At 50.1% G+C, this 9,787-nt stretch overlaps 1 protein-coding gene and 1 long non-coding RNA gene across 2 annotated transcripts in view; both read left to right on the top strand.

Moving 5' to 3' along the window:
* The first annotated feature begins 1,280 nt into the window (after positions 1-1,280).
* The window catches only part of ZNF496 (zinc finger protein 496), a 48,121-nt gene continuing 39,614 nt past the window's right edge, over positions 1,281-9,787 (top strand). Inside the window, exons 1-4 of the mRNA XM_008061246.2 lie at positions 1,281-1,323; positions 1,676-2,102; positions 2,396-2,585; positions 7,977-8,053. Of these exons, the coding sequence (XP_008059437.1) occupies positions 1,713-2,102; positions 2,396-2,585; positions 7,977-8,053 (657 nt within the window). The 5' untranslated portion in view covers positions 1,281-1,323; positions 1,676-1,712. The remainder of the gene's footprint in view (positions 1,324-1,675; positions 2,103-2,395; positions 2,586-7,976; positions 8,054-9,787) is intronic.
* Positions 2,763-3,994, top strand: LOC110595912. Its single transcript, XR_002482154.1, has 2 exons — positions 2,763-3,117; positions 3,788-3,994. It is a non-coding gene; the product is annotated as an uncharacterized LOC110595912 (long non-coding RNA).

Below are 9,787 nucleotides of genomic sequence, written 5' to 3' on the forward strand. Positions count from 1 at the left end.
CCCCGGAGCCCTCCCCGACCCGCTGTCGTTAGTTCATTCATCCGGCGGCCGCTCCTGCCTCCTGCGCGCCAGGTGCCGAGTGACAAAGAGGAGCACGGCCGCCCGGCTGGGACGTCGCGCGTGGGCAGCCCCCCGGCAGGACCTGGGCGCCGGGGTGGTCGCTGGGGGCTCCAGCACGGGCAGACCTGAGTGGTCGATTGCCCTGCAGGTGTGGGCTGGGTGACAGGAATCCAGGTTGGACTCCAGAGGCAGGGGCCACCCCGCGAGGGAATCCGGCGCCGGGAGTAAGTCCGGCCACGGCCTTCGGAGTCTCCCATACACATCTGTGTGCCTCTACCTTGGAAAGCAAAGAGATGCAGAGACTTGGGGTTTTGGGGGGCCACTCAGTCGCCCTGTGGCTGTCCTGGCGTCACTTGTCTTTTCGTGAAGAGGGAGTGAGGTCCGTGCCCCCTCCTCACCTTGTGAGCTGCCGGAGGCTGGGATGCTGCCGGCTGGGGAATCTCATACAGAATGGGGCGAGCCTGGGACCACAGAGGACTGATGGCAGAGGAGGGAACCGTGTGTCCAGACACTTTCCCTGTGTTCCAAAGTGTGGGTCCGTGGACACTGGTCGGGTCTCTGCTGTCATCCTTGTTGTTGGCTGTGTTGTCTGCACGGCAGTCTGGGAGGTATAGGACCCCTGAGCCCTGGCGGGGAGGTGGTGGTCTGGGATGTTCCAGGGCTCCGGGAGGGCTGAGAGCTGTGCCAGGAGCGATCCCCCTTTGCATCATGGCCGGGGAAGGGCTGCCAGGTGTGTGCCATTTCCTTGCATCATGGCCAAGGAAGGGCTGCCAGGTGGGTGCCATTTCCTTGACCGTGGTTTGAAGAGGACAGGAGTAGAGGCATGGCTGAAGGTCAAGGTACCTTCAAATGTATGCTCAGGGTTACCATTCAGACGTTCCAGTGAGTACAGCAGAGGCTCCTGTGGATGCACTGATGTTCTCAAATACAGTGTTGCCACTCTTGGGAAGCTGTATGTGGCTGTCTCCTGTGACTTCCCCATCCCCTTCTCTGTCTGGGTGTCTTCTTGGGGGTGTGGCATCTCTGCCTCCCGGAGCAGGCTCTGTGTCATCCAGCCCGTGGCACCGGTGGTCAGCAGAGTGGATTCTCAGTTCCTGGGTGTGTGTGGAGGGCTCTTCCTATGCCTGTGTGTCTTTGTCTTTCCAGCTCGGTTTGTAAAGGTCTTAAGAGCAAGGACAACGACTTCGGCTCCAAAGCATCAAGATAGCGGCCTGCTTGGCCCATCTGTCTCGGGTTCTCTCCAGGAGGACCTGGCCACCGAAGGTACCAGAGAGTGTTAATTCCGTCTCTTTCCTGCATGCGACCCTGTTGCTCTCCTGGGATGTGTGAGACACCAGTATCATGTTGCAGTGCCATCGCTTTTCTCTCAGATTCCTGCCTTGCTCACCCAGTCACCCATGTAGGGGAACTCACACTTTATGGAACCGTTGGGGGGTGTCTTTCACTCTGTCCCTTCCCATGTGCAAGGACCCACCACACTAACACCTCAAACATTTCCTGGGGCTTTTCCAAAGGGCTGGTCTCTGTGGGCTTTGTCCGTTTCCCCATCACCACCCCCCAGAAGTGACCACAGGAGACCAGAACATTGAAGCCAGTGATTTCTGTTTGGAAATAGGGTCGTCTTCTGCTGCTGACCCCCATCAAATCCCATCATGCCCACAGCCCTGTGCCCCCGAGTCTTGGCTCCGAAGGAAAGTGAGGAGCCCAGGAAAATGAGGAGCCCGCCTGGAGAGAACCCCGGCCCCCAGGGGGAGGCTCCCAGCCCTGAATCCTCTCGTCGCCTCTTCCGCCGGTTCCGCTACCAGGAGGCAGCGGGCCCCCGTGAGGCCCTGCATCGCCTCTGGGACCTGTGCCGGGGCTGGCTAAGGCCTGATCGGCACACCAAGGAGCAGATCCTGGAGCTGCTGGTGCTGGAGCAGTTCCTGGCCATCCTGCCCCGTGAGATCCAGAGCTGGGTGCGGGCCCAGGAGCCTGAGAGTGGCGAGCAGGCCGTGGCCGCGGTGGAGGCACTGGAACGGGAGCCTGGGAGACCCTGGCAGTGGGTGAGCGTGGGGTACAGCTGGGACGGGAGGCCCCTTGCTCAGGTACTTTGATGGGCCACACTCCCGCCAGCTCTAGAGGAATTCCATCTGGAGCCTTATCCCTTGGCCAGGTGGCATTTCTCAGGGTAGGAGGTTCCCTCCCTGGGGCTCTCATTTGAGCCAGCGTGTGTCGTCCCCTTCCAAAGCCAGATAGGGCATTTTGGGGGTTCAGCTGTGCAGCTGACAGTCAGCAGGCCTCGGGAGGAAGGGCCTCCACCCCAGCTAGCCCTGAAAAGCTCTCTTTGGGCTTGCAGCTCAAGCACTGTGAAGACCCCGTGGTGATTGACGATGGCGACAGCCTCCCCGACCAGGAGCAGGAGCCAGAGCGGCTGCCAGGAGAGGCCCAAAGCGACCTTGCAAGGAGCCAGGATGCCCAGCCTACAGCCCTGGCACAGGGCTTGGGGCTCCCAAGCAGGCCTTCTGGCCAGCTCAGCGGGGACCTAGGTATGCAGCCCTGGGAGGGTTGGGCTTGCAGACCCTAAAATGTGACTGGGTGTGGTTTTTGTTAAGCTGCTGGCTTTCTACCTCAGCAGTTTTCTCCTGTCCCCCGAGGAACTGTGAGCTATTGTCAAGAGTCTGGGTCCCTCCCTAGAGTGATTGAATCAGAAACTTGTGAAGATGACTGTCCTGCCAGAGGGAGCCCTTCTGTAGGTGAATGTTTTTAATAGCATGCCTCCTCATCTCTCTGAGGGCACAGCTTTGTGGGCGTTGTCAGTGTGGTGACAGCAGAAGACTGTCACTGTACGACCTGGGCTCAGGGCACGAGCTGAGCACAGACATGTCTTCCTGTCCCTTAGGATCTCTCCTTCCTTGGCTATACAGCTCTTGCTCTTAGGATTATTGTAGTGCTGCAAGAAGATGTAAAAGTACTTTGGAGGCAGGGTGTGGTGGTATGTGCCTTTAATACCAGCCACAGGAGGGCTGCAGTAGGAAGGTCGCTTGAGTCCAGGAAGTCAAGACCAGCTCAGGCAGCATGGTAAGACCCCATCTTACAATAATAATAATAATACATTGGAGGGCACAGGGTGGTATCTTCACCGTATAGGGCCTGAATGTAAACTTGGTCGTGGTTTGAAAATCTACAAAGTGCCCCAGTGGCTATGGGCATATAGTTTTGTCACCAGATAAACTTGGTTTTGGTTTTAAATCTCCTAGGTATGCTCTGGGGTGAGCTTCTAAACTATCCAATAGGGATAGTAGTTACCCTTTTAGGGTTTTTTGAGGCTTAAATAAGATACATGTAACCCATAAAACATTGAGCATACGGCCTGAGGTGCCTAAAACTTAAAGTAGAGATATGTATGGGAAGTGGCGCCCCCAGGCTGAAGGAAATCTGGTGCATGGGTTTGCTCTGGTGGACTTGGCCGAAGCTCGCTATAGTGAAGATGCAAAAAGAGAAGGGGAGGGGGCAGGAGGGCATTCTTGTGGTATGCAGAAGTTGCCCTTGACATCATCATGAACTTTCCCATAAAATAAGTAATGACTATTAAATTTCCTTATGTGCAAAACTACCCTAGCTTCCGTAAATCAAATAAGCATTTCATCCTCTTCTTGATTGAAAGTCAAGGCAATTGTGTTAGATGCTTGGGCTACATAACAAAGCACCACACAGTGGGTGGCTTGTGTAACAGAAGTCATTCTCGCAGTTCTGGAGGCCAGAAGTCTGAGGTGAAGTCTGAATTCAAGCATCGGCAGCTTCAAGTTCTCTCATGGCCTCTCTCCCTGGCTATAGACTGTCACTTTCTCTATAGGGCAATCTTTCCTCTGCGTGTGTCTGCGGTAATCTCCTGTTACAGTAAGGACATCAGTCCTATTGTATTAGGACCCACAATAAAGACCTCATTTTAACTTAATTACTGCTTTAAAGACCCTCTCTTCAAATGCAGTCAGATTCTGAGGTGGGGTAGGGGGGTTTGAGGACAGCACCTGACACAATTTAGCCCCTAACAACAGTCATAAGGGAAACTGCCACTTGCCCAAATAAACAATGCGTGTGCCAGAGGCTGGTTTTGCAGGAAGTGGGGGATGGGGGCTTGCAGGTTGGGCTGGTACTCAGGAGGGAGGAGCCTCAGAACCGCAGGGCCTGTGCCCCTGCTACCATGGAAGGTTCTGAGATAAGTCAGTTACCACAGGTGGACTTTAGGATATTTTTATTTTATAGTTGAAAATCTTGTACTTGAAATTGACAATTTTATATTTGAAATTTTTTTTTTTTTTTTGAGTTGGAATCTCACTCTGTCACCCAGGCTGGAGTGCAGTGGCACACTCACGCTCACAGCCACCACAGCCTCGACTTGCTGGGCTCAGGTGATCCTTCTGCCTCAGCCTTCCAAGTAGCTGGAACTACAGGCATATGCCACTATGCCCAGTTAATTTTTTGATTTGTGGTAGAGATGAGGTCTCACCAAGTTGCCCAGTCTGGTATTGAACCTGTGAGCTCAGACAGTCCTTACCTCGGCCTCTCAAAGTGCCGGGATTATAGGTGTGAGGCACTGTACCGGACCCTGAAAATTGTTAGGAATAGATTTAATGTTCTCATCACAAAAAAATGATGAGATGAGTTGATGGGTATGTTAGTTAGCCTGATTTCAGTGTAGACATGATAGCACATTGCGCACAGCTTTTGTACACAAAGTTCATACAATTTCTGTCAGTTATACTTTAATAAAACTGGGAAGTAAAGGTAAGTTAAATAAAAAAGATGAAAAAAAGCCGGGCTCAGTGGCTCAGCCTGTAATCCCGTGCCCTTGGGAGGTTGAGGTGAGTGGATTACCTGAGCCCGTGGGTTCAAGACCCACCTGGGCAGGGAGACCTATCTCTACAATAAATTAAAAAAAAAAAATATCAGCCGGGCGTGGTAGCACGTGCCTGTCATTCCGGCTACTTGGAAGGCTGAGGCGGAAGGAAGGCTGAGGCGGAAGGATCGCCAGAGCCCAGCAGGTCGAGGCTGCGGTGGCCGGGAGCAGCCACTGCACTCCAGTCTGGGCGACAGAGTGAGACTCCAACTCAAAAAAAAAAAAAGATGAAAAAAAACCTTAAAATGGAGCGCGCATATGGAACAATGCCTCCTCCTTGGATCCACACCCACCCAACCCCAGCTTCTCCTCTAGGTACAGTGAACAGGCTGCCTCCTCTGAGACCCCCAGAGTGTTCCTGCCATCACCCAGCTCCCATCCCAGTCCTTTTTCCCAGCTACTCCTGCAGCTGCTGCTTCCTGAAGGCTTTGCAGCCCAGGTCTGAAAGGTCAGGGGCACTGGCTTCTGGGATTTGCTTGATACCTTGATTTGTGACCTGGACCAACTCCTGATTGTCTATAAACCAAGAGACAGTGGTATAACACTCCAAGTTTTACTCTGAAAGGAGCACCTTCTGAAGCATAGAGCCCATTTCTACATAGCAACGCCATTGGCAGGGACATGGCTCATCGCAGAAGCCTGAGCAAGTCAATCAGAGAGAAGATCATGGTAGAGGCCCGGGCAGCCCCAAGTAGGGGAGGCTGAGGTGGATTCAAAGCACCTCTGCACTTTTCACACTGTGGTGGTTAGGGCACTGAGCCAAACATTCTTCCAGTAGTGCCTAGCAATGGTAACAGTCCTTCCTTTTTTTCTTATTTCTTTTTTTTTTTAATTGACAAAAAATGCATATGGTATTTGTGGTGTACAATGTGATGTTTCAGTGTATGCATACATTGTCAAATGACTAAATCAAACTAATTTCGCCTGTAGTCCGCTACTTGGGAGGTGGAGACTGAGGCAGGAAAAGCCCTTGAGCCCAGAAGTTCAAGTCCAGCCTGGACAATATAGTAAGACCTTGTCCCTAGAAAAAAAAAGAAGAAGAAAAGAAAAACAAGATAATTAAAATATGTATTACCTCACATATGTTTTCCTTGTTTGTGGTAAAAACACTTCATATCCACTCTGTTAGCAGTTTTTTGTTTTGTTTTGTTTTGTTTTAAGTCAGTCTCACTCTGTTGCCAGGCTGGAGTGCAGTGGTATGCTCACGGCCACCACAGCCTCGACCGATTGAGCTCAGGTGATCCTTCTGCCTCAGCCTTCCAAGTAACTAGAGCTACAGGCGTGTACCACCATGCTTGGTTAATTTTTCTTGATTTAGTGCAGAGATGAGGTCTTGCCATGTTGCCAGGCTGGTCTCAAACCCGTGGGCTCAGGCAATCCTCTCACCTCAGCCTTCCAAAGGGCTGGGATTATAGGCATGAGCCACTACACCCAGCCCTCTGTTAGCAGTTTTCAAGCACATGGTACATTTTTACTAACTATATTCACCATGCCATACAGTAGATCTCCTGAACTTGTTCCTCCTATGTAACTGAAATTGTATATCCTTTGACCAGAATATTTCCATCCTCTGTCCCCTGCAGCTTTTAGTCATCACCATTCTACTCTCTGTTCTAGAAGTTTAACTTTTGCACATTCTACATATAACTAAGAATGTGTGGTATTTGTCTTCCTGTGCCTGGCTTATTTCACTCAACGCAATGTTCTCTAGGTTCATCCATGTAGTTGCAAGTAACAGAATTTCCTTATTTTTTACAGTTAAATATTCCATTGTGGGTAGATGTACCACTTTTCTTTATCTATTCAGCTGTTAGGTTAAATCCAGACCTTGGCAATTGTAAATACTGCAATAAACATGAAGATGCAGATGCTTCTTGGAGGTGCTGATTTCATTTCTCTTGGGCATATACTCAGAAGAGGAATTATTAGATTGTATGGTAGTTCTGTTTTAATTTGGGGGTGCCAGGTGTGGTGGCTCAAGCCTGTAATCTCAATGTTTTCAGAGATTCGGGTAGGAGAATTGCTTTGGATCAGGAGTTTGAGGCCAGCCTGGGCAACAGAGAGACCCCATCTCTACAAGAAATTTAAAAATTAGCTGGGTGTGTAGGGCATGCCCGTAGTCCCAGCTACTTGGGAGGCAGGAGGATCCCTTGAGTCCAAAGGTTCAAGGCTATAGTCAGCTATAATAACACCATTGCACTCCAGCCTGGGTGACAGAGGGAGATCCTGTCTATTAAAAAAACTTTTTCTAGGAATCTCTGCACTATTTAACAAATGGCTATACTAACTTACATTCTCATTTATAACATGTGAAGTTTCCCTTTACATCCTCACCATCACTTGGGCAATAGTCTGTTCGAACTTTATGATTTATAAGCTTAAAAATGTAGAAGTACATTTGTATCATACTGGAGTGTCATAGTGATCCTGTTTTCCAAAGGCCCTTACTGAGGCCTCAGTTCCATAGATTTGTTTTTATTTTATTTTTTTAGTGACAGGGCTTATTCTGTCTCCCAGGCTTAAGTGCAGTGGTGTGATCATAGCTAGCTCACTGCAGATTTGAACTCCTGGGCTCAAGTGATCTTCCTGCCTCAGCCTCCCAAGTTGCTAGTACTACAGGTGTGCACCACCACACCTCACTAATATTTTCTTTTAACTTTTTTGTAGAAATGAGGTCTCACTGTGCTGCCCAGTATAGTTTTATAAAGTTTTAACATCTATTTTTCCATATTTTAGATAGCAAAGCTGAGGTCCCTGGGTCTGTCAGAGGTGGAACATCTAGTTACTGGAAGTAGAAGTGCCCCTTGAGCCAGGCATTCCCTGGTAGAGGAGCCCTGGTTGTTATATTTGAAAACAAAGTAATGAATAAGTTTTTGTGGTGTACTTTTTCACACTTTACGGTCCTCGTCTTACAGGTGGGAAGAGTCACAGGGTTCTTTGGAAAGCCCTGGAAGCGGCCCCTTGAAGAAGAGCCCAGGGTACTCAGGAGTATTGCACAGGGCCTGGCCCCCTTGGGACACCCCTTTTCGATCTCTTTCAGTTCCACAAGATGTCTTCCTCCTTCAGGAAGAGAGTATGAGGGATGCACAGCAGGTGACCGCCCTCCAGCTGCTGCCGGTGAGTGATCTCCAAGTCCCTGCTTGGGCCACGGCAGCCTTCCCGGCCCTAGCCAACGTGTTGATCACGGGGTGTTCCACCCAACCGGGAAAGGCTCACACACTCACTGGTGCAGATGACAACTGCAGCGAACAAAGGGTCTCGAGACTCCACTGCCCGGCCTCCATTCTAGGTTCCTCTCTTGTGAAAAGGAGAGGCTTCTCTGCCCTTGTATCTTACAGGGTGTTTTTGATTTCGTAATTGTCTAGCAGTAGCCAGATTTCTGAAACGTTGGCATGCAGAGGGGATAAAAGAGGTGGTTTCAGTACCTGCCTAGCTGTGCGGTGGGTCACTGGGGTCCTTGGCTAGTCCTTGTTTGTATTTCTGTTTCTGTACACATTTCTGTTGGACTTTGCGATTTATAAGCTTAAAAATGTAGAAGTAAATTTGGAGGCACCCTGGGGAGTTGAGCAAGGCTGGCCCAGCAGGGCCCTGAGGCACCTGCATCCAGCCCAGTTGCCGCCCATGGCCATACTTCCTGACCGAGTCCCCTCATGTTTCCTCCCGACACTTTCTGTGGCTGGTATACATCTAATTAGGACAGCATCTCCCCTGGGAACAGAAGATGTGGCCCCTGTCATGTTTAGTTGCCCCTTGGCCGTTAGGAAACAGAAGAACACTAGACACTGCTTGCACGACTCAGCAGTATGTGGAAAACTGAGCAGTGTGTTTTCTGCAGTCATTCGACATGACTTCAAACTTGGTGTGGGGCTGGGCACGGGAGGGAGCTGGCCACATAACCTGGGGTGAGAGCGTTTCTGTCCCCTGCTTTCCACTCTGCCAAAGCTGTGGGACCTGACCTCACACCCTGATGCTCAGCACATATGTGCAACATCTATAGGGTACTATGACTACTGCCAAGTCTAGATGACACAGAGGAGGTAAAACCTGTATTCTTAATTAAAAATTCATACCTGGGGGGTGGGGAGGAGAAGGGAGGTGGGACTAATGGTGGTCAATATCTGTCTGGGGATGGGGAAGACACCCCTTATTAACAAGGGTGCCTGAACGATGCACATCTGTATACCTAACCCTTAACTGTACCCCCACAATTTTATAATAAAAAATATGTTTAATTAAAAAAAAAATTCATACCTAGGCTGGGCGTGATGGCTCACATCTGTAACCCCCACACTTTGGGAGGCCAAGGTGGGGAGGATTGCTCGAGGGCAGGAGTTCAAGACCAGCCTTGGCAATGTAGCAAGACCTTGTCTTTACAATAAATAAAAAAAGTAGCCAGGTGTGATAGTGCATGCACGTACTCCCAACTACTTGGGAGGCTGAGGTGGGAGGGTCGCCTGAGTAAGACAGTGAGTGTGACAGAGTGAGATTCAAAAAAAAAAATTGGTATCTTTGGCCAGTATGGCACATAAGGGGATGCTGTAAATGTAGTGCCTAATGAGATTTGGTACTCACTTGTGAATTCCTCCAGCCCCTGGTGAATGCCACAGTGAGCAAGTACATAGATTTTGATAAATCAGTGCTGCTTTATCACTCTGGTGAAGACATGATTTCTACCCAGTGTACTAAAACACTAAATCATCATGAAGGTCATAATGTTACTTTTTTGTTTGTTTGTTTTTTGAGTTGGAGTCTCACTCTGTCACCCAGACTGGAGTGCAGCCGCTCCCGGCCACCTTGACCTGCTGGGCTCCAGCGATCCTTCCGCCTCAGCCTTCCAAGTAGCCAGAATTA

This window comes from Carlito syrichta, unplaced genomic scaffold, assembly GCF_000164805.1.
Source record: "Carlito syrichta isolate Samal-C Ts95f unplaced genomic scaffold, Tarsius_syrichta-2.0.1 Scaffold305164, whole genome shotgun sequence".
Lineage (NCBI taxonomy): Eukaryota > Metazoa > Chordata > Mammalia > Primates > Tarsiidae > Carlito > Carlito syrichta.